Source organism: Mesoplodon densirostris, chromosome 7 (genome assembly GCF_025265405.1).
Source record: "Mesoplodon densirostris isolate mMesDen1 chromosome 7, mMesDen1 primary haplotype, whole genome shotgun sequence".
Lineage (NCBI taxonomy): Eukaryota > Metazoa > Chordata > Mammalia > Artiodactyla > Ziphiidae > Mesoplodon > Mesoplodon densirostris.
The window spans coordinates 120,510,381-120,535,040 of record NC_082667.1 but is presented as its reverse complement, the minus strand read 5'-3'; the positions used below and the strand labels follow the sequence as shown (position 1 = coordinate 120,535,040).

The 24,660-nt window shown below is 46.1% G+C and overlaps 1 protein-coding gene across 4 annotated transcripts in view; it reads left to right on the top strand.

The window, feature by feature from the left end:
• Positions 1 to 15,214, top strand: part of ARHGAP32 (Rho GTPase activating protein 32) — a 267,544-nt gene extending 252,330 nt beyond the window's left edge. For all 4 annotated transcript variants that reach the window (XM_060103222.1, XM_060103220.1, XM_060103221.1 and 1 more), the window contains 4 exons: positions 2,876 to 2,947; positions 4,786 to 5,661; positions 6,350 to 7,323; positions 8,595 to 15,214. In XM_060103222.1, the coding sequence (XP_059959205.1) occupies positions 2,876 to 2,947; positions 4,786 to 5,661; positions 6,350 to 7,323; positions 8,595 to 10,850 (4,178 nt within the window). In that variant the 3' untranslated portion in view covers positions 10,851 to 15,214. The remainder of the gene's footprint in view (positions 1 to 2,875; positions 2,948 to 4,785; positions 5,662 to 6,349; positions 7,324 to 8,594) is intronic.
• Positions 15,215 to 24,660: the final 9,446 nt, after the last annotated feature.

The following is a 24,660-nucleotide window of genomic DNA, read 5'->3' as shown; positions in this document are numbered from 1 at the left end:
CTAAGCATGTGCTAGATATTTTGATAGCAGCTTCTGCAGATAGAAAGAAAATTAAGACACCACCCCTGCCTTCCATGTCTTACGTGGGACATCATATGTGTAAGAAAATAAATTTCATGCAGAATCCTAGCTATTGAAATAGAGGCTTATGTGAGGTATTTATGGCAAGAACTGTCAGTTCATGGGGGAGAGGAAAGAGAACCTTGATTGGGGTTCTGAAGGATAAGCAGGGATTCACCCGATCAACAAGGGGCTGAGAAAGGTATTTCAGGAAGTGGGAGCAGAGTGTGTGCTGGTGTGTGCAACAGGGAACCATGAAGGACGTGGCTGGGGGGATGGTACACAAAGAGGTTCCAGTTCTTAGGGGCCCAGGAAGCTTGCTGGAGTTTTGGTTTTGTCCTGCATTCCTTGGCGGGGGGGTCATTGAATGGCTTTTTTACCGAGTCCAAGCTTGCTCTGCTTGCTGCACGACAGCAGGCCAGTAAATCCGAGACGAGGTACGGAGGCAAGGAATACGGCCGGCAGACCGAGAAGATGGCAGTCTAAAGTCTCAAAATAACCATCTTATCGGGGGTTTGGATGCCAGCTTCTTTTATATATAGCACAGACAGGGGGAGGAGATGAGGAAGTAAAGTAAAAAGGCCATATGTTTTGCATATATCACCTGGAATGGCCAGCCTTGGGGAGGGGACGTGTTAATTTCTTCTTTCTTGCAGCCATCCCCAGGTGGACAGGGTCCGGATGTTTCCCTGAACAAAGGCACTTTGGTTTAACCTTCAGGCAGAGGAGCAGGGTTCCCCGAGGCAGGCCATTACGTACAGACAGTACCCTTTTAGTGAACCAAAGCAGCGGAGAGCAAAGGTTAAAGAAACAGATCCAACGTGTAGTCCCGGTTGTCTCTTCCCTGTTACACCTTCAATATATAACATGATCGGGTTTGGGTTTAAGAAAGATGACTTTGGCAACAGCACAGGGAATATATGGGAAGAGGACAAGACTGGAGGCTGGACAGTAAATCAGGAGACAGTTACAATTGTGCAGGCAAGAAACGTTGAGTGTCTGGAATAAGCAGTGGCCATGGGGGTGGGAAATAGATTTGAGAAGTGTTCAGGAAGCTGAATCTACAGGGTGGGTGACCAAATGGTGGTGAAAAATGAGAAAGATAATTTTCAGGTTTTGATTAAATGGTAAGGGAGTTGGTGGTGCCATTATGCCTATAGGGAACAGTAGGTTTGGGAAGAAAAATCATGTGTTAGTTTTGGACATAGTGAGTTGGACCTGCCCAAGAGGTGATTAATAGTATGGATCTAGCATTCAATAAAGGGGTTTAATCTAACTAGACATGCAGATTTGAAAGTCATCAGCAAACCAAGGGTGAAAACCCTAGGCATGTATTCTGTGGCTGAAGGAGAGCCCGTTGAGTGAGGGAAGCGAGTTGGGGCCTGAGTCCTGGAGAAAAGCAGTGTTTAGAGGGTGGAGAAGGCAGAGCTGTCGTGAACGGAGAGTGAGAACAAACGGCGCCTAGGTGGGGAACCAGAGCTGAGCGCCAGCAGCAGAAGTCGTGGAGGAAGGGCTTACAAGGACGTGTCAGCAGCCTTGAGCACTGCCAAGAGGTTGAAAGAGGATGAGGATGTTTAACAAATAAGATTCAACATGTGTAATTAGTTAAATGACCTGTGTTAGTTTCCCAGGGCTGCCATAACAAAGCGCCACACATTCCGTGGACAGAGACGACCGGAATTTGTTTCCTCCCAGCTCTGGAGGCTGGAGACTGGGATCAGGGTGTCAGCAGGGCCTTGTTCCCTCTGAGGGGTCCAGAGAATCCCTCCTGGCCTCTTCCAGCTTCTGGGGACACCTGGTGTTCCTTGGCTTGCAGTGGCACCACTCCAGTCCTGCCTCCATCTTCACATGGCTTTTGCTCTGTCTCTCTGCATCTTTTCTTCTTAAAAGGATACCAGTCATTGGATTTAGGGCTCACCCTAAATCCAGCTTCGTTGCTGAAATACCGGCTTCCCTGTGCACCGATGCCGAACAGAAACACGGAGACAGAGATTTTGGAGGTAGAGAGAGATGGCTTTATTTTTCTGCCAGGCAGAAGGGAAGACACAGCCGGCTAGTGCCTCAAGAACTGTGCCCCCCTGTCCTGGGGAATTACAGGGGTTCTTATCGGTGGAACGCCCAAGGATAAGTGCTAGGATCAAAGTGGGGAAGGTCTTGCATTCTTCTTCTTCCAGTATTTTAAAACAGTCACTGCTGGCGTCAGGCAGCCTGTTAACTGGGTCCGTTCATCTCTGGGTTATCAACCTGCGGCCTTCTTTCTGAAATGTGAACGGCAGCTACAAGGGGTGATTTGCTACAAGAGAATGCAGCGAGAGTGAACGCCAGGTGCAGGGTACAATTCATATGGAATCAGAGAGTAATTAGCTTTGTGAAGGACATGTCTAGCTACAAGTATTTGTTAGTAGTAACAGCTAAAGAATAACCAGGATGGCTTAACTCTTTCAGGGCTGTTTGTATTGTTTCCCCAGCCTGTTCCTTGTTGCTTATTTTTCTTGTTTATCAGAAAAGTCTCATTTCTATTTTTGCGGCAACAGTATGAGATCATCTCAAGACATACTGATCTTTAGGAAATACAAAAGCAAGTTTTAAAACTCATCTCTATTCTCAAATTCATAATCCTTTAGAAAAGATTTTTCACATAAGAAACCACTTGAGAACAGTACAACACATTATAAAATACAATGCAAAATTGAATATGGTTGCAAAAATATAATTACTCTTGCAAGTTAAATATATGCACAGAAAAGCACTGTTCCCTTTCAGTACGTATGTAACGGTGAATAAAGCCTGACACTGTTTGGTTTCGACTCTTCAGGTGTCAGGGCAGAAGGGACCTTGCGCTCAGCGAAGAGTGAGGAGTCTCTCTCTTCTCTCCACGCAGCCGATGGTAAGACTAAAGCATCAGTTGTTTTACTCTAGAATATATTTCAAAAAAGGACACACAATTAATTATATTTTATAAATACATGCGTAATAAATAGGCTATAGACTAGGATTTCCTAAAAATACTAGTATCTATTGATATTTAGCATTGTCCATTGATGTTTTAATATGGTACCGGTCTTTAATTTCTTCACTTTTGACATGATTGCTATTCAATTTACATAAAAATAGGTGAAGTGTTTTAAGTTAACCATTTATATTTATTAATGCCCAGTGGAAAATGGTGTTAATAGTATTTCTTTCTTTAAATTTCACAATGAGAGCACAATGTTTGTTACAAAGTATAAAATTAAGCAGTTTTGATGTTTAGACCAGTAGCCTTTTGTCTTACAAATTTAACCTGACGTTAAATCTCATACATCACTTTGGTTAGAGGCAGCCCTCATTATCTGAGGATGATTAGTACCAGGAGAAGACAACTTAAAGTGAATCTGCTTAAAATGGGGACCAAAATTTTATGGTAAATAGTACAAAAAGATTTGACTGCAACTTGAAGAACAAAACTAAAAAATTTTGAAAGTAACTTTTTAGCTTCCGTTTAGCATAAGTCGGGTTATAGTTGCAACTCTGTACTAATTTTTAGAATGAACAAAGATTACTTCCATGTTGACTTGGAGGGAGGTAGAACTTTTTTGACAAAACCATGTAGTTTAGCAAATAGGACATCCTCCACGTCATGTTTGGCTTGTGCAGCAGTATGGTAAAAAAAAGGCCCTTGTTGCAAAAATAATCAAGAGCTGCATTGATTTCCCACGGACTTTTCTTAATCCATTGGTATTCAAATTGTGCTCTTTTGAAGTTTCCTGGGGTATCTTCCTTCTGGTCAACTTTCTCATCCTCATTTATAACTTCTAACTGCCAGGTCCTCATCGACCAATGGCTCTGCTTGTGATTCAACAAATCCTCGCATTTCACTTCAGTTGGGTGTCTGACATCTTACTGGTTTTCCAAGATTTTCCATTTCACTGAAGTGAAGAGAATGGTTCACAAAAACAATGCAGTGGGCTGGGTAGGTGCTTGTATTAAGCAGCAAATAATATTTGAGTAGGGATTAATTTTATAAGTGGTAAACACATTAGTGGATGTGTTTGTGTTAAGACAGTGCCTTTTTATAGTACATTTTCACTATGTCAATTCTAATCATTGTAATAGAATAATGAGATAGAGGGCTTCTTTTACCAGTTGGATGTTTAGCAGTATCATAAAATCAGGTAATACTCTACCACTCTTAAGGCCTCTCCTTGAGAAACTAAAAGCCTGTTCTTGTTAAAGAAAAAAAAATTATTTTTAAGTATTTGAAAGGAATCCTTTACTAAATATATGTAAACACTTTTTTCTTGAGAAGTTCAATTTTGTAGAAATTTGGGTATGAGGAGTTTTCCTCAGGAAAACAGAAAACCCTTTTTGCTATGGTATGTCCAAAGTACCATTTAAAGTGGTTACTTCTACCTCACAAATCATGTGTGAGGTCAGTGATAAAATCAGACAAAAAGAAATGAAAAACTTGGGCAAAGTCACAAGAGTCAGTGTTGGACTAGTAATAGAATCTAAGAGTTTGGAGTCCTTTTTCCTATTGAAACCATCAAATGCATTCTCCCTCTGATTGTATCAAATGTGTTTGTCATTTAGCATTTGCTTTGCAAGTTCCACCTGTGTGCCCCAAGAGACAATCATGTTTTCTTACTCTCTACGGCATGTTTCTGCTGTACTGAGTAGATGATTTATCACGGCACCGTGTATCCTGTGACATTCGTACTCTGATATTGTATCCATTTTTACCAGGTGATTCCAAGCTGTTCCGACCCAGGAGACCCAGATCTAGCAGTGATGCCCTGAGTGCCTCTTTTAATGGAGAGATGCTGGGGAACCGCTGTAATTCCTACGATAATCTGTCTCACAACAATGGAAGTGAGGAGGAAGTAGGGCTGCTGCACATCCCTGCTCTCGTGTCTCCGCATTCAGCGGAGGATGTTGACCTGAGCCCACCAGACATCGGGGTAGCCAGCCTGGATTTTGATCCAATGTCATTTCAGTGCAGTCCTCCTAAGGGCGAATCAGAATGTCTGGAGAGCGGGGCTTCCCTTTTAGACTCATTGGGATACTCCAAGGATAAACAGAGTACCAACAGAAAGGACACAGAAGCAGGTGGTAGCCAGTCTCAGACTCCAGGAAGCACTGCCAGTTCTGAACCTGTCTCTCCTCTTCAGGAGAAACTGAGTCCATTCTTTACCCTGGACTTGAGCCCAACCGAAGACAAATCATCTAAGCCAGCCTCGTTCACTGAAAAGGTCGTCTATGCTTTCTCTCCAAAGATTGGACGGAAATTAAGCAAATCCCCCTCTCTGAACATATCTGAGCCAATTTCAGTGACCCTTCCCGCTCGGGTGTCAGAAGTCATCGGTACCGTCGCAAACACAGCAGCTCAGAATGCACCTTCTCCAGCCTGGAACAAAAGTGGTGAAGAAAGTGATGTCATAAATAGATCCCCCACCCAGGTAGTAAAGATAAAAGCAAACGAGAGAGAGGCCCAGGAAGGGTGTGAGTCTGAAGTCCAGCCCCTGGACCAGGTGGCTGCTGCAGACGCAGACCCGCCAGGGAAGGAGGAGCCTGCCTCAAGCAGTCAGAGTAAGGCTGTACCTTCTGGACAGACTCAGACAGGTACCATTTGTTTTCCTCCATTCTTTCTTTAAGCTAAGAGGGGTCTTCGACCCTGTGTGCCAGCTGTGCCTTTGAAGAGGGACATTTACTCCACAGCTAAGCCTTTGATCAAACGGAATGTGTTTCTAGGCGGTGCTGATGGCTCGAAGCCCCAAATTAAAATCAGTCAAACAGAAAACCCCCCCCAGGGCCAGTGGTCCTGCTTCAAACCTTCATAAAGTCCCCTTATCTCCTTGGACAGTCAGAATTCCTGGATACTTTTTGCACAACTTCGTAGCTCTTGATTCTGTTTTCTCTTCTGATAAAATACCTAAATTATAGCCTTACAAGTTAACCAGCCAGCCTGCACCGTCAAATATAAAAACTATCCTTAATAACAATCTGCAAGCACTCGAAGCTTGTTTTCTAAGCAATCTTTTCTGAGCCAGGTGAGGGACCTGCTTCACCCCCATCTCTGTAGCAATCCAAGAGGAGATTGCAATCTTAAACACTCTTTGTTTTAGTTTTCCTTCTGAACCAGATGTGTTTTCTACAGCATTTGCATGTGGGATAGAAGATCGTGGATTGCCAGTTTGAAATATGGAAGGCACCCATTTTTTTAGTGATGAAATGGGGTGTGTTTGGCTTTCCGTATAGGATAACACAAGCTACCTTTTCACTTTCATTTTTTTTCCCAATTTCCCACCAGGAGCAGATACCCATGACCCCCCTCAGGATTCCGTTCCTGTAAGTTCAGTCTCTCTTATCCCACCACCACCGCCTCCGAAAAATGCTGCCCGCCTCTTGGCGCTGGCCTTAGCTGAGTCTGCACAGCAAGCCTCGACCCAGTCGTTGAAGAGACCGGGCGCTTCCCAGGCTGCTTGTACACATCATGGAGACACAGCAGTGGCTGCGACTGAAGAGAAACTGCCTGCTGCCTACTCTAGTGCTACCTTAGATAAAGCCTATTTCCAAACCGATAGGCCAGCTGAGCAGTTCCACCTCCAGACCAAGGCCTCCGGAAACTGTGACCAGCCAGCACCGGATACAGCAGCTACTGGGGTTTATACCCATTCCACCGCCACTGAATCGGGGGAGCAGCGACACCCAGCTGACATACCAGGCAGTCAGCCGCCTCGAATCTATTTATCTGGGGACCCAGAAAAGGCCAGAGTCACTTCAGTTCCCTTAACAAATTCTGAGTCTGATGATCACATAAGTTTCCCTGAAGACCAGTCTGTGAAGACCAGTATGCCGACTGTCTCCTTTGTGGACCAGGATCAGCTTCATTTCTACAGTGGAGATCAGCCTCCTTCTTATCTTGGTGCAAGTGTGGATAAGCCCCATCACCCTTCAGAACTTGCAGACAGAGCTCCCGCACCTTCTAATTTGCCTAGGGACAAAATCTACCCTCCTTCTGGGTCCCCTGAAGAGAATACCAGCACAGCCCCCGTGGCTTACATGACCACTGCTCCAGCAGCAGCTGACTTGAGCGCCAGGGAAGCCAACTGGGATGTGGTCGAACAGCCCAGCGCAGCAGGGTTCACCGCTGCCACCCTCCAGCGCGGTCACAGAACTAATCGTCCCCTCCCTCCGCCTCCTTCCCAGAGACCCTCAGAGCAGCTCCCAGTCCTGGGGCAGGTACAAGCCGCAGCCAGTATAGGATTAAACAACGCCCACAAGGTAAGAAGGGGGGAAGTCAGTGAGATGAAATGTGTATTTTTCCGAAGGTATGTCACTTTCCAGCAGGGGGTGTTGTTACCTTGAGTGAGATCTGACATCTGCCTTTAAGTCCTGTGGCAGGTTTCCATGAAACATTTCCCTGTTGAGGTTGGGATCTGCCTTTATTGTGATGCTGGTTTTCCTCTGAAAAAGGAGTGGTTACTCGGTGGCTCTAGTTTAACCATACTTGCTCCCTTTAGTTCCTAAGAAGGTAGGTAGTTTCTTCATAGAGATACGAAGAGACTGTGAACAGGTGAGTCAAGCTGGGCCTTGGGTGTTAGGGTTGCAGGGTTTTCCGGCTCCATCACTGGTTCACTGTGGCTCTGGGCAAGTCGTCCAACCACCTCTGCCAGTTACTCACGTCTGCACTACCAAAGCGCTGTATTCTCAGGACATTTGAAAGACTTTCTGCCTTACAGACTTTTTAGCACTATCAGAGATGACAGTGTCTTAGGACTTTTTGTTATTTTCTCAACATTAACCAGCAGATTGTTCTATAGTTAAGCACCTGTTTTGATGAGAGAATGTTATGCGCAGAATGCTAAGGGTTACTGTGGTCACCTTGAACTAAAAGGACTTCACTATCTAGTCTTCTGTGTGGGATGCTCCTTCTAGTGGCTGCTTCTCCAGGGGAGCGTGTTTGCAGCCCTGCAGTGAGGAGCACGTTTGGCTTCTGCTGCCGCTGACCGGCTGGAGCACTAGGAGGGAGGGAGAGACAGGGACTGTTGGATGCCACCTAGACAAGTCCCTTCCCGTCCTTCCCTGGACTGGGGGCTGAAAACTGTCCACTGGGCAGCCGTGAGTCACTTTAAAAACCTCTCCAGATAGAATCAATGCTTCTTGTTTAACAGAATGTTCTTGGTGTTGAGACTGAGCTACACAGATAGACAGGGTGTATGTTTTTAAGCCTGGTGGTTATTTGGCTAAACTTCTGTTTGGTCTGCACAGTCAGATAGTGTCATGGGCCACCTCATCTCACGTTGAAAACCTATCGTAAATGAGAACAGCTCTCCAAAGATGGGATGGCTGCCGCATCGGATGGCCACACAGGCCTTCTTTTCGTGGCAGTGGGGACAGGTCGGTCTCTGTCCTGTCCAGTGTATCCGCACAGCTTGGGAAATTTCAAGCTGCTGCCCAAATGGCCTCAACTTGTGGGTTGTGAATTTATTAGCGTTTGATTCCGTAGAGGGGAGCAGAAAAAACAAACTCATAATGTTATCATCTTTCAATAGGTTCAAGGAGTAGTTCTGGCTCCAGAGAGGCCGCCTGAACCCAGGGCCCTGGGTGACCCCACGCCTGTCCTGGCCGGCGACGGCGGGGCCGCCGCGCAGTGTCCGGCCTCTGCGCCCGCTCCCCAGCCCAGCCTTCCTGAAAAGGTGCGGGAAGGTGCCAGGGCCCCCCCGCTGCACCTGCGCGGCGAGCCCGTCCCCGTGCACCCCTCCTGTGGCTTCCCTACCCCGGGGCCCCCCACCAGGACCATGGAGACTAAAATCGCTGCTGCCATCCACTCCGGCTGCGCAGACACGTCCAGCAGCTCTGGGCACCATCCCTTTGTCACGACTTCCTCAGCCTCCGTGGAGGACGTTTTGCCTTTACCAGTCCCTGTCCCGCAAGCCAAGCATGCGTCTCAGAAAACTGCTTATTCCACCTTTGCTAGGCCTGATGTCACCACTGATCCCTTTGGTCCAGAAAACTGTTTGCATTTCAGTCTGACTCCAAACTGCCAGTACCGCCCCCAGAGTGTTCCCCCTCATCACGGCAAAGTGGAGCAGCACCAGATGTACGGCTCCAGATCAGAGCCACCAGCCTCCATGGGTCCTCGTTACAACACATACGTGGCCCCGGGCAGAAACGTGTCTGGACACCACCCGAAGCCGTGCAGCCGGGCCGAATACGTGTCCTCTCTGAGCTCCTCCGTTAGGGGCAGCTGTTACTCGGAAGAAATGCCCCCGTACCCCACCATCCGCAGGGTGCAGTCTCTCCACACCCCTCCGTCGTCCATGATTCGCTCTGTCCCCATTTCGAGGACAGAGGTGCCCCCAGATGATGAACCAGCCTACTGCCCAAGACCCCTGTACCAGTATAAGCCATATCAGTCCTCCCAGGCCCGCTCAGATTATCACGTGACTCAGCTCCAGCCTTACTTTGAGAATGGCCGGGTGCACTACCGCTACAGCCCCTATTCCAGTTCTTCTGGTTCCTATTTCAGCCCAGACGGGGCCCTGTGTGACGTGGATGCGTACAGCACAGTGCAGTTGAGGCCCCTTCACCGCCTGCCCAACCGCGATTTTGCTTTCTACAATCCTAGGCTGCAAGGAAAGAACGTGTACAGCTACGCTGGTTTGCCTTCACGTCCCCGGGCCAATGTGACTAGCTGTTTCTCTGCTAATGACCACAGTGTAGTCAACATGCCTCCAGTCGCCGACGTAAAGCACACTTACACCTCATGGGATTTTGAGGACATGGAAAAATACCGCCTGCAGTCCATCCGGAGGGAGAGCCGTGCGCGGCAGAAGGTGAAAGGGCCTGTTATGTCCCAGTATGACAACATGACCCCCGTGGTGCAAGATGACTTGGGTGGGATCTATGTCATCCACCTGCGGAGTAAATCAGATCCTGGGAAAACTGGACTTCTCTCGGTGGCCGAAGGGAAGGAGGGGCGGCACCCGGCCAAGGCCCTCAGTCCCGAGGTAGATGACCGCCTCTATAGGAAGCATCTGGAGCCAGAGTTCGACAGAGCCCACCACCATGGAGGACACGGCAGTGGGCAGTCAGAGAAGCCGACCCTCCCTCAGAAGCAGAGTAGCCTCAGGAACAGGAAGCTGCATGACATGGGTTGTAGTCTCCCCGAGCACAGGGCACATCAGGAAGCAAGCCATAGGCAACTGTGTGAATCAAAAAACGGGCCACCTTACCCACAGGGGGCCGGCCAGTTAGATTATGGGCCCAAAGGGATTGCGGACACCTCTGAGCCAGTCAGCTACCATAACTCTGGAGGGAAATACATTCCATCAGGGCAGGAGTCTCTAAGACTGAACCACAAAGAGGTGAGGCTCCCCAAGGAGCTGGAGAGGCCTCGGGCTCGGCAGATGGCAGCCCCAGAGAAACACTCCAGAGACTGCTGCAAGGAGGGGGAACACCTCATGCAGTCAGCAGTCCCACCCCCTAAGCCAGAGAGGAGTCACAGCCTGAAGCTCCACCACACCCAGAATGTGGAGAGGGACCCCGGCGTGCTATACCAGTACCAAACACATGGCAGGCGCCAGGGCAGTGGGACTGTTGGGCCCCAGTACGATAACCTGGAGGGCTACCACTCCCCGCCCCAGCACCAGCGAGGAGGCTTCGGAGCAGCAGCGATGGGCACATATGTGCCCCCCAGCTTTCCCCACCCACAGAACAGGACATACGCTACAGCTCTGGGGCAGGGCGCCTTCCTGCCCACAGAGCTGTCCTTGCAGCATTCTGAGACACAGGTCCATGCGGAATGAGCCCCGGGAGCAATAGAGTTGAAGCAGCCTCTGCTGGACAGTGGACTGTTCTATTTTTTTCAGTAACCAAAAAAAAGAAAGAAAAAAAAAAGCTACAGAACCCCCGACCACATTTAAAAACTCAGAAGAAAAATAAATCGCCATCTTTTCCCCCCTTCCCTGCTTCATCACCACCTCTTCCATCTACCAACTGTCATTTTTTGTCATTTAAAGGTCTGAAAGATTGTACAGCACCGTGTTGAAACTCTCATAAAGAAACTTGTTACAGACCATACTTGCCATATATAAGGGCTGATTTGTAAGAGCCTGAGGACTGCCTTTTACTGAATTTGAGTTTGACTTCGTCCTTCCTAGCATTTTCTGTGTCCTTCAGAGCCGCTGATGCCCACTTCCCCGAAGGTCTTTGTGTGTGTCCTGTCTGTTCCCACTTGCTTTCCCAGTAGCCGTATCTTGCCTAGAGGGACACCCGTTTTTCTAACTTCATTCCCCCTGTCTTAGAAGGGGCTGTGTGTTATATTAGAGTGGAGAAAAACTTCTCCTTGATCCTTCACGTACGTCTATTGGACAGTTAGAAAATTATAACAAAAAAAGGAATTAAGGCTTTAAGCATTTAATAACCATCACAGAATGTCAGACCACTTAGATCCAGGCTGAACCGTGCTTGTCACACCCTTCCACAGCTGCTCCTCGCAGCGCAGTGGGCAGACGCCGCTCACTGCAGAGGGATTTGTAAGCTAGAATTAAAGAACCTTCTTAGCTGGAAGTCAGTGACCTTTGTTAGTACCAGAAAACGACATCAGTGGTTCTAAGCTGCTGCCTGCCTTCAGTTCTTTTTGTTTTGTTACTCTCAGTAATATTTGGCAAATTGTGACCCTAGTGAAATATTTCACACCATTTGTTTTCCTAAAGCAACTTTTGTTTTTCATTTAAAAAAAAAAAACAGCATGGTTTGACTGGATAAACACATAATTTATCATGATTACAAATTTACATGTTAAGTTGTTTCTAAACCAGGTGTCCTGGGAATTCTTAAAGTAGCTACAGGTTATCTGTTAGTAAACTGAGCGTTCCTGCAATAACCACTTAGCACAGCCCGTTTCAGCTGCTGGAATTCTGGGCGGTGACCGTTTACACCCTGAGGAATGAACGTACTGTCTCTTCCCTCTGTCCTTGTGCGATCACAGTCTTACTGTAATTGCCATCCACACCAGCATTTCAGGTATAGTCCTTACAACGCTGGAGACATGTTAAACATGTTTATACCCAGGGCTTTCTTTTGAAAGTTGCATTCCATTTTCTCAACCCACCTCACCACGTATGCCAGGCTAGAAGGCAGTCCTGTATTTATAAAACGAGTTGAGATTGTCATGTCATTCCATAGCTCTTTATAATACTTGATTTTTATACATTCACATGTTTTAAATGCTCAGTTTGTAGAAGATACTAGGAGAATTTCATTCCATTTACTGGATGGTTGCTGCTCTGGCTTTTTAAAACTTGGAATCAACTTTTATTTAGAGCAAAGAAAAATCTTTTAAGAGGCTAAATTCATGCTGCTATTATTGCTGTGAAATTGTATAAAGATTAGGATTCATGCCAGTTTTTTTTAATCTAAAATATCATGTGATTGCATTTTAAGGGTTTATATTTAGAAAAAAAAATAAAGTTTTAAGAGCAACACACTTACCTATATGTGGAAATAACGCTGTAAGGTTTTCTTTCGTTCCCCCAGAATTGATCAGAGAGATTCAATAAAGATCATGGTAGAAATCCTAAAATTATGGAAAATGTCTGCAGAAATTCAGACCTCTAGATGAAAAGTGCAGACCGACCTGGTATATAGTCACAATGTTAGGGAACCTGATAGGATACTTCCATTTAGCACACACACATCAAGAGCTCTGTGCAGGAATTGCTCTTTGGTGAATATGCGGCACTAATATTTTTTCAGCCATAGCCATCTTTTTGTCAGTAGGCAATCCATTGTCCCCTTGAGATCATACAAGCCCTGTAAGCTCTCACCAACAGCAGGGAGACTAGGAAGCGGAGCTGGTGTGACCTGGAGATACAGACGGCTTTAGGAACTGAGAGCCTCGAAGGATGTGGCTGAAGGTGTCCAATTTTAACGTCTGTGGATTCGTCACACACAGTATTTACTCCTGAGACTAAGGTCTGTTTTATAAATACTAAGGTTAATTCTTGACGGCGGTTACTTTATTAAAGTGCTGTGGGTTTAGAAATGTCAGGTAAATATTTTGAATACAGAATAATGACTCAAATTCCTGGTATAAGTGTGAAACACAAACTTTAGGTAAAATCTACAGTTGTTGCACTTAGTGTAGGTACAGCCTTAACTCTGGGTTCAGTTATTGGAAGGACTTTGCCAGTATCCTTCCCTTTCTTATATTGTGGGTAGACGGCAGGTCACTGTGACCCGGTTACCTCAGCATAGTTCACCTTGTGTGTGACTTCACAGATTGAGTAACTGTTTTGACATGGAGCATTATGATGAGGAAATGGAGCTGCCTTATGCATTAAACCCAGAACTTAATTCTGTTGGTATTTTCACAGCCATGTCTCCAGATTTTATCCTTTTTGGCAAAATTCTGATACCACAGCTTTGTTTGATTGAAATAAATATTCCCTGGATGTCTGGCCAGAGACTTTGCTAACAGCCCCGGAGATGCCATCTTCTTTGAGTAAATTTCATCTGAGCCTTATCACTTCCTGTAGTCAGTTTCCTTCTAAACATGCAAGTCCCTGGGGATGGTCCCAGGATAGGGCCTGCACATTTTTATAATGGGATAGCATTTTTTTAAAGGGTCAGGTTGAAATATTCTAGGACAAATCCTGTAAAGAAGAGGGACCATTAAAGTGAGTGGGGATGGAAGAATAGGTTATTACCACATCTGAAGCAGCAGTAGACATATACAGGGTAAATTTGAAATTTGCCCTTTAGTTTAAAAAAGGAGCCTGCAAAGTCCATATATCTGTTCCCAGCCCTGTCAGTCACCCATTCAATATGTTGGCAAAGTATCGTCTGAGCAGTGTGTGTAAGAATTAATGATGAAAGCAAAAGGATGTCAGAAAGTTAATTCCAAATGGTTAGAGGCATGTGATTTTTAGTACTGTGTGTTACGGAAATGTCAGGAATGGTATACTTTAACTGTGTGCAAGCTAATGTCAGTGTGCACAGAGGGTCTTTTTTCCTTTTTCGATTAGTGCTGTTAGTGTTCAAAGAATAAAAATGGTTGTTTTACAGATTAGATTCCAAGGTAGCAAAATCTGATTTTTCAACCATGACCTGCATGAGAGAAGCATCCTAGGAAGTCTTAGGTCATACTTCTGAGTTCTTAACTTTAATTTATATAGTGTTTTTTTATGTTTTAATATTTTTGTGAACTGGTGTAAATTGTTAATGCATATAAGCTTGTGTATTTTTGTAAATAGTTTGTGATTTATTTCTTGACCCATATGTAAATATTTAGAGTCTCATTTCTTCAAAAGTTATTTGAAGCTGAGTTGTGGGTTTGGGGTTTTGTTTGTTTGTTTCTTTGTTTGTTTTGGATGGGGGTGGGGGGAGAGAAGGGATTTTGTACTCTGATAACCCAGATGGAGATACCTTGTGGTTTAAAGCAGATGTCCCACTGAAAGCAATTCAGATATCAACAAAATTATTTCAGGTTAAAACAGACTTCCTTGTGTATGTGTTTCCTTTTTAACCTAATATGAATTATAATAAAATAGATGGGGTAATTGGGGGTATTCAGACCAAAAATTTAGCATTTGTATGACACAGACTATTATACCAAAAGGAATATTATTTTATTTGAGGGAAGGGATTTAATGTCTCCTGTTTTTATCTGTCACAGTACGCTGCCTGGCCGAATTTTCCCCAGGTCAGATAGTACCTTTAGAACTGCAGAAACCTTGACCTGCACTGGAGGGTCTGGGCAGACTTGCTGCACGTAGGGCTGCCCTCAGGCACCTGTGCACTGGGCTGCCGCCTGGCTCCCAAGCTGGCGGTTTCCAGGAGGCTGAATCGGCTTCTTAGGGTTTCCCAGAAGGGGGCGCTGAGTAACAACCATATTTCTAAAGATTCCCACCCAGCATCTTGGACATCCTGTGTACTTTGCAGAGTGAAATGACCAGAAAAGAAGCAACTCCTACACTCAGTCACCTGTGGCCAGGTGGTTTGTGGATAAAGATAAAGCATTCAAATGCGACAGCCGCTGCCAGTAACCCACCTGCCTGATGGGGGTCCAGACGCCTTCCTGTGCCAATGTTCTTCTCGAAAGAAATGCTTCATATCAGCCAGGACTTTGTGAAGGAAAAAAACCAAAACACTTCAATATTAAGCTATTGGAATCCTAGTTTTCCTACTAGGAATGATAAATTACAAATTATTCATCATCCTAAAATATTAGGGCCTGTCCCTTTTTGCCAGTAAAAAGGAAGTTGCCTGTTTAGTACAGATGAGCCTGGCGTGTCGGCCATCTTTTATATATCTGTGTACCACACTCCAGACCGGAAGCAAGATATAACATCTGCTTTCAATAAACACTCCCAGCCTGAACATGTGTTCCCACGGAAACTGCTCAGATGGGATTAAAGACATGTATGACATCGCCACTGGGTCTTCTACTGAATTTTCTAAAATTCTCAATACCAAGTATTTCATTACCAAATTTCCTTCATACTGATGAAAATATAGTACCTACCTCTTAAAAATGTATATTTATTTGTCATTGAGGAATCGGTGATAAATACATTGGTGGTGTTTGGGATTTTAGTCATTTGTGGTCCTGTGGGAAAAGGCACACTTTAAAGTGATACTCCCTATTACATTAAAACTTTGGGGGCTTCCCTGGTGGCGCAGTGGTTGAGAGTCCGCCTACTGATGCAGGGGACACGCGTTCGTGCCCTAGGCGGGGAAGATCCCACATGCCGCGGAGCGGCTGGGCCCGTGAGCCATGGCCGCTGGGCCTGCGCGTCCGGAGCCTGTGCTCCGCAACGGGAGAGGCCACAACTGTGAGGCCCGCATACCGCAAAAAAAAAAAAAAAAAAACTTTGGGCACCTGCATCCACCTGAAATAAGACATTTTAGTTGCTATGTTTCTCACATAATTGAGAGCGTACCTCTTAAAAAAATTGTGAGGTTTAATTTTTATTTTAAATATTTTAATTAAAATATTTCCAGAATATATTTCAAACCACAAACTTTGCTGTCAGTATACCTACCGATTCACCATTTACATCTATGGATCACTATACCACAAGACAGTGATACCGTTGGGACACGCTGAGATAAAAAGTGTTTGCTTCTATACCAAATGCTCCACCACCACTGTCCTATTATGTTCTTGCCGTTTTTTTTTTTTTTTTTTTTTAATTTCCTATATCCTCCTTTTCTTTCTGCTGTCACTGCCCGCTGCTGTCTACGTGGTACCTGTAAAACTCCCTCTTCCTCTAAATAACCATTCAAAATAAATAAGCTTGTCAAATCGGTGAGCAAAAAAAAATTCTGAACTGGGGCCCTGAAAGCTTGGGACTTTGTTTCATCTGGTTTTCAGTACTTGGAGCCTCTGATCCTTTTCTCCTAACAAGGTGCTTGGGTAGCCAAGTTTCAGAAGGTGAAATTATTATATAAGATGCTTAGAAGGGAGAATAAAACAAAAACTCTTGAGAGTTCTCCCTGCATTTGACATTTTGTGAGAAAGCTACATGATTAGACAGACTGGCATTTTCCATGTGAATAACTCCCCATAGAGGAATGCTGGCCCACAGAAGACATCCAGCTCCACCATGAACTCCAGTGGGAAGAGAGAAAGGAGTGCCAGGCACATACAGCTTCAGCTGTCATCAAGTCATTCAATTAGTGCCCTTTTAAAAAAAAAAAATCCTAAAAACATTTTGCAAAACACCCTGAGATTTCTCAGCCACTAGTTCGTGTTTTAAACTGGGCAAGAAGTTCTCAAACTTTAGAATCCATATAAAGCACCTGGATAGCCAGTTAAACGTAAGATTCCTTGAGCAACTGCCAGACAGTCTGATTCAGTAGGCCTGGGACTGGACTCAGGAATCTACAATTATAGAAATTAGGTCTAATTGGGCTGACAAGCAATATAGAAAACAATTTAACATTTCTAAAACTGGTAAGATGCTCATGATTGTCCATACCATTAACTCCCATTATATACTTATATAGTCAAGTCTTGGGTGTGAACCATTCAGGCTGGTTAGGAAGTGTAGTTCACGCATATTGCTATTCAGACAGTCAACTCAAATACTGTATTCAGGGGAAACAAATAACTCTTAGAACCAAGTGATCTGCTTTCCTTTCGCACCAAAAGTTTTACAACAACTACCAGCACATAATTAGCTTATTTGACTTCTTAGTTTCATGTATTTTATCAGTTGTGGGCAATGGTACAGAAATGTTTTTAACAGCCAATGGTGACACTATGCTTACTATATACAGTGCTAGTCAGTGCTGTAAGCATTGTACATCTGTTAACTCATTTGTTCCTCATCGGTTTATAGATGAAGCCAAGGCACACAGGTTCAACTCTTCACCCACTGTCGTACAGCTGGTAAAGAGTGAGGGAGCTGAGATCCAGACCCAGGCACTCCTGACACGAGTTTATGCTCTAATAAAAGCAGCCTTTAAGGTTGGGTAATTGAATCCCAACTGCTACTAGTTCTAAAACCCTTAACTGAACTACTAAGTCCTTCTAAAACTATTTCTAAAACTCATACTAAGCTGTGGCTTCCTCATCTCTAAAATGGGAATAATAATAACATTACCTACCCCTTGGGGTTGCTCTGAAGACTAAATTAGATAATAGATATTCCTAAAGGGTTTAACAAGAGAGCAAGTACCCAATAAAAGTTATCCAGGCTTTGTATTGTGAGATGGTGGAAGACCGCACAGCTGTTAAGGGAAAGTTATGTTATGCTTATACAATTGTATCATTAAGAATTTAATCAGTTGGGTCAACTTTTCTGAAAAACTGGAAGGTTTCACATAGTTGACATATCTTGCAGGAAGAGAATCCTGACCAGTAGAGATGCAAGATATAATTTAGTGGTTAAAAGGAAACTTCAGAGTGAGACTTGGAGTGGGACTGGCAGTGGAGAAAGCCCTTGCTTTCTGAAGATCCTTGGCAGTTGTTTTGCGGACACCTTTACGTAGATCGCCCCGGGTACGACCACTGATGACGCTACGTCCGTCCTGTGCTAGAGCAGGGTTCTCTCCATCCCATTCCACTGACTCATAACTGCAGCTCAGGGAAGTGGTCCCATGACCCCAGGGAGTGGTGCCTTCTCTACTAACGGAGCAGCTGTCAGCGGGCCTTGCTTCACTGTGTGGCCCCAGCGGCTCACCGGCTGGTTAAAGCACACGGTGGCGGGAACAGGAGCCGCGCTCAGACTTGCCGCAGAAGAATCACAGGGGAAAACAGACAGCGTGCTTTACACAAGAGTGGCTAAAGCGAGATGACTTTGTCTCTCCATGTTTGAAAAGGAAAACTTAGGGTCAGTTATAAGGGTCTTTCCGTTATTCTTAAACACACGACCATTTTTCTTGATTCAAGATCTGTGGAAGGAAAATGCTTATTCAGAGAAGAGAGTGCAGTGACTGAAGTGATGGTAACTATCGTGCTAACAACTGATTGATCGATTACCATATACCAGGCTCTTCTCGGTGTTCACATGTATTAATACTAACTCGGCCTTCCAACAGCTAAGTAGCTTTTTTACTTTTATACAACTTGACAGAGACTGAGGCCCAGAAAGTTTCAGTGATGTGCCGGAGCTCATTCCTCTGAGGTTTGGGGGATTCAGGCCCCAGCTCTCGGACTCGGAGGCTGCACTTTTATCACTTCTGTGCTGCCCGCCCAAAGGGGGTCTTCAGAGGTCACGAACACCCTAACCCTGGACCGGCCAAGACACCGGGCTGTGAAGTTGCAGGGAACTCACCCCCGCCTCGGGCTCGGCTAGGCTCATGCTGTGGTGACGTCACCCACACCTCAGTACCTTCACACAAAAACGGGGTACTTTCTGCTCAAGCCAAGTCCGCTGCAGGTCGGGTGACTCTCCCGGGAACAGTCTTCTGCGCGGCGGCTGGCTGCCCCCCTTGAGCCGCCTCGTCTGAGATGCGTGTTCCTGGGGTGGTGGCTGGAGGGTCCTGGACGAGGAGTCGGAAGGCGGCCCCGAGGGGAGGCAGGGGCTCCCGCGCACGGCCGGACCAGAGCTGGTCTCCAGGCCCCGCCCGCCCCCAGGCCCCACGAGGCCGCCGCACGCCTGGAAGGAGGCCAGCCCGGAGCAGCGGGCAGCTCGGCGCTCTGCACACAGCTCGGCTCTCAGCCCACCTACGACGGTGGCAAGAAGCTGGCCCTGCACCCACAAGGTTCCGCTGGTTGGAGAAAAGCCTCTGCAGGTAAGGAGCCGGTGTACCTCTCTCAGTCCCGACAAACGGAGGAAGGCTTGCCGTGCGGAGGTGCTCTGTAAAGGCTGTCAGGGTCACACAGCCCTCTGCCCACCCTCACCCGCTCCATCACGCTGGCCTCACGCAGCTCCTGTTCTTCCGTAGATGGGCCGCGTCCCCTGGTCTCACCTTTGCACGCATGTCCCTCCCCTGCACGCTCAGGTCCCAGCGTTCACCTGTCTTGCTCCCTCACTTTAAATCTTTGCCCAGGTGTCACCACCTTAGAAAAGACTCCCCTTGACCGTCCCCCCATCTCAAATAGCATCTCTTACTGCTCTCAGTCCACTTCCTCCGCTTTCCTATGCTATAGATGTACATCCGTGTCGCCTCTAGAATGTGCACTCCGAGAGGACAAGGGCTTTGTTCACTATTATATTCTCATGCCGTAAACAGTGCTGTAGCAGAATATGTGCCTCGATGCCTATTGAACGAGTGACCGACACGTGCCTGTCCTCCGTGGTAATGCGGTGCAACATGTGAGCTCAGAACCCTTAGTCTGGACACTGGAATATAACCGGTTATCTCTCCTCAGCGGCGAGAATGGACCCAACCTCACTTGTTTGCTTTGCTTTCGTGTGTTACAAGCACATTTGGACTAGTAGTGTTGTTTGATGGCCCCCAAAGGAAAGCAAGTTAGCTTAAGTTATTTCAAATGCAACTGCCAGAGTCACTAGATGCTGCCAGAGTTCGTCAGAAAATCTTTTTTAAAGGAGATCAGATTTGAAAATTGCTTGCAAGGTAGTGAAGGAGAGTTACTTGGAAGAGAGGAATGGAGATGTTCTAAGTGTCCAGGAAAGACTTCCCTCCCACTTTCACATCCACCCTACAAAGCATTTTAGAGTGTGGGCCTGAGAAGATGTAATGAACCCTTTTCCTCAAGGCCACGGCAACTTTGCAAAAGAAGGAAAAATCAAGGCTTGAATCGTTTTCAACAAACATGCAGAGTAACCTATGTACCAAGGGATGATAGCCTCCAGAAACATAAATGGGTTAGTCCCTGAGTGACCCACTTCTCTAAGTTACAGGAGCTTAAAGGGGATAGAAAGGATAGGAAACCATCTCACTGATGTTACCTGGACCCTACAGGTTAAAGTCCCTGGGCCCCCAGAACTCTCTGAAAGGAGCAGCCCTGGCTCTGGATTGCACTGTTGCCTGGCCCCTCCTGATGTAGGAACTACCCTTTTTCTTGGTGCTCCTCAATGCCACTTAGTAAGTGTTTTACACTGATTAATGGGGGAAATGGTTCTCTTCCTACCAGAGTTTATGATGATTAGGGTGCCAAGGGCTATCTTAACTCTTAAATAAACCTAGAACACATAGGAATAGCTTCTAGTCAAAAGCAGCCAATGTTGGACTTGAAAACATTTTTGCTACCCTAATATGAGTATTCCAGGATAGTGCATGAATGTTGTCAAACCCAAATTCATGTGCCTGATGCACAGTGAGGCCAAACAAACCAAAATATCAGTTTGGAGCAGAGAAAGGTTTTTTGCAGGACCAGGCAAGGAGAAAGGGTGGCTTGTGCTCAAAAAGCTCAAACTCCCCGATGGTTTTCAGGGAAGAGTTTTTATGGGCAAAATTTGTGGGGAGCTCTGCAGGGTGTATGACCTCCCTCTGATTGGTTGGTGGGGAGGTCACAGGGTGGTGATTCAGGAATCTCAATCATCAGCCTTCTGGTTGCAACCAGTCCGCTCAGTCTGAAGTTACCACCCTCCACCTGGGTGGAGGCCTTCGTTCCTGTAGAAGAACTCAGAGATTGTGATATATTCTGTACATCCCTTGAGGAGGATCCAGGACTCTGCCCCGTCTCTGCGCTACTGTTTCTTCCCTGCCTTTCCTTTGTTGCTGCATTCCCTCACTCCTCTAATTAGTAAGTGTTTGAATCTGCCCTTTGGAACTCAAGGAAGGTCTAGGAGGCTGAAAACCTTTTTCCTACAAACAAGAAACAGGGGACGCAGGAAGGCTTTTGTGCTCGGGAAGACCCCACAGGTCCTGCTCGATTTCACTAATACCATCACTTTCCTATTTTAAGGTAATTTCCTTGGTTTTCTGGTGTGATTACACCTCACAGCGATGGGCACCTTTTGTCCCCTATCTTAGAGAATGAGACGCTTGTCCAAAGACCTCCTTATTGTCCAGGAAGGTTCCTGATCGTCTGTGCTGGCTTCTCCTCAGTTCTTCAGCAACGAGTTCCTCTCACCTGTCACCCACATCCCAGTGAACGAGGGGAGGCTTGGGAGGGAGGAGGTGAGCATGAGAGTCACAGCCCACGTACACACAGGGCTCTCAGGAGAGAAGGATGTAGGCTTGTTCTGATTGGCCCTAAATGGCGGAGGCAATCAGAAATGAGAACCATGAGCAAGGATGCTGTAAGAGGGATGGGAATGTTGGATGGGCAATTAGAACAGGCCTTTGAAGACCCTCCGAGCCCTGAGGGTGTGTGGTGTTCCTGAAATCTTGACGATTAGTGGCCGATGCCACCTGGAGGTGCTTTGGGAGCCACCTGCTCCGCCACCCAGTGATGCCCTGTTCCCTGCACCTGGAGAACCCTTCTCCGTCTCCCGCTGCGGGCCACTGCCCCTCCAAAGAGCTCCAAGAGCACTTGACGTTAAATCCCAGCTCTTCAGCCTGGTGGATATGATCCGGCTCCCTGACGCCTCTCTCCCTCCCCACTTCCCATCACAGTCAGACGCTGCCTTTTTCTTATTCCTACATCCCAGGTCCGCCAGGAACGCCCTTCTCACGGGAGGCCGCTTCTCTTCACCGCATTCTCACTCCATCACAGAGCCTTCCTTGATGACCCAGTTCAAGGCCACTTGATCATCTCACCCTCTTAATTCTCTAAATAGCACTTATTATTCAGAAATGGTTTGTATTTATTGTCTACTAACTGTCTGCATCTCTGAACTCGTTTGTAAGCCCTACGAGCGGGGGACACACGGTACATAGGCAAACAGGTTTGTTGAAAGAACGAATGAATAAATAAATCATTTTAAGAAAGAAAGGGGTCATGGAAAGAAGAACTTTAGGAAACTTATTTTGCCCATGCTCAGCCCCGCGCGGAAGGGCTGCCTTTGTAACCACGGGCATCTCCAGATGCCCAAACCTGATCTTCCTGCTGCCTGGAGAGCAGGGTTTTGAATAAGCCGCCAGATGGCGCTAGTGACACGCTCGTTCCTCGCAAGCGTCCTGTGTGTACACCGGGGCGGCTGGGGGCCCCCAGATGCTCCGTAGGCTGCTTTCTCCCTCCTCTCTTCTCATCCACTACCACAAGTCCGGGCACTTCAAGGGCACGGACCCGGCCGCAGAGGCTCGGAGCTGATGTGAGGGAGCCAGTACTGAAAGCAGGAGGGTAAGATTGGAGCTGTGACACACAGCACTGGGATAAAAACGCCATCCGCCCAAGAACGCTAGTGAGGGGTTGATTTCATTAGGAGATTCCGTGATTTCTAAGGATGATTTCATGGTTTTCAATTCTCGAATACTGTTTATTGCTGTTTTTAGGAAATGGCATAAACATTTAGAGACTAGCTTCTCCATTTTCACATGCTAAGTCCAGACAGGGCTTCTGAGCCCCAGCAGAGTTTCCAAACTCTGATGTGGATGCACATCAGAATTTCCCTGCAGAGCTTTTTTATTTTATTTATTTATTTGCAGAGCTTTTTTAGAATATAGATTTCTATGCGCCACTAAATGAATTGTCTCTTTGATGGCCAGAGAACTTGTTTTTTAAATTAATTAATTTTTAAAAAATGTTTATTGGAGTATAGTTGATTTACAATGTTGTGTCAGTTTCAGGTATACAGCAAAGTGAATCAGCTATATGTATATAATACATATATCCACAGAACTTGTATTTTTAAAAGGAACTCGTCAGAAGAATCCGTGTCATCCGTGATTTAGATGCCAGCGTTCCCAGAGCAGAGCCGTCACCTCCCCCAGGCTCTGTCCTGGAACCAGGCGGCTCTGCCCACCACTCCCCTGCTTGGCCAGGGCTCACCTGGCACCAGCGCAGTGTCACAAGTTGTGTTTCACGGTCATCACTGTAAATGGGAGTCTCCCCAGCCCACAAAGACCACATGGTCCCAAGGTTTGGAAAATAATGGATTAAATAGGTTTGTTTGGTTTTTTGACTGCAGAATTTCTTGGAGATCCACATGGCATGTGTACATGAAAACCTTTAAGAAGGATTATTTGGTGTTGGATTGTAGAGCGTTTGTTCACAGAATATTTCTTCTGAATACTTTTTAGGAAACGTGTCTGGTTGAATATGGTCTGGACTGGGTGTCAGGAATTTTTGGTTTTGGCCACAGCTGCTTTATTAATAATAATGTGACCACCTTATTTATCCCCACCTGATTCCACACCAAATTTGAGGGAACAGGCCATGGGACTTTTCTAAGTTACTCCATCTCTTGAAGCCGCCATTGCCTTGTCTGTAAAATGGGGAGAGTGATCGCAGTCAGGACAACCTCAGAAGCAGTGAGGGACAAATGAAGTCCCTCATTATCTGAGAAAGTGCTCTGAAGAGAGTGATGTACCAAATAAGTAAGAGGTGGTTGTGCGTCTAGCAGAACGTGAGACTTAGTCCAATAGCTCCAAAGAGTGGAATGTTTTCAGGCTGGCATATAAATTTATAACCATTATCATAATAGCTGTCATCTGTAACAACTTTTCTGCACAGTAAGTCCCCTACATATGAACAAGTTCCATTCCGAGAGCGCGTTCATAAGTCCAATGTGTTCTAAGTCCAACAAAGTTAGCCTAGGTACTCAACTAACACAATAGGCTATATAGTTCTATACTGTAATAGGTTTATAATACTTTTCATGCAAATAATACATAAAAAACAAACACAAAAAATAAAGAAAACGTTTTTAACCTTACAGTACAGTACTTTGAAAAGTACAGTAGTACAGTACAACAGCTGGCATCCAGGGGCTGGCATTGAGTGACCAGGCAAGAAGAGTTACTGACTGGAGGAGGGAGAGGAGGTGGGAGACGGTAGAGCTGAAGGATCGTCAGCAATAGGGGACGGAGGGCAAGCTGCAATGTCACTCACGCCTGACGGTGATGGCACAGGTTCTGGTTCCTTGCTGGATTCAAATCTATCTACCCTCTTGAAAAACTGATCCAGTGATGTCTGGGGAAAAAGTAGTTCTTTTTTCTCATCATAGATGACACGGTGGCACTGGACTGCATTCTGAACGGCTGCTGCAACCTTCATGTACCGTTCGGGTCCTGTGCCTCAAAAACTAACAGTGCCTCCTCAAATAAAGAAAACCCCCGTGCCATTTCCCGTATCGTGAATCTCTTCGGTTC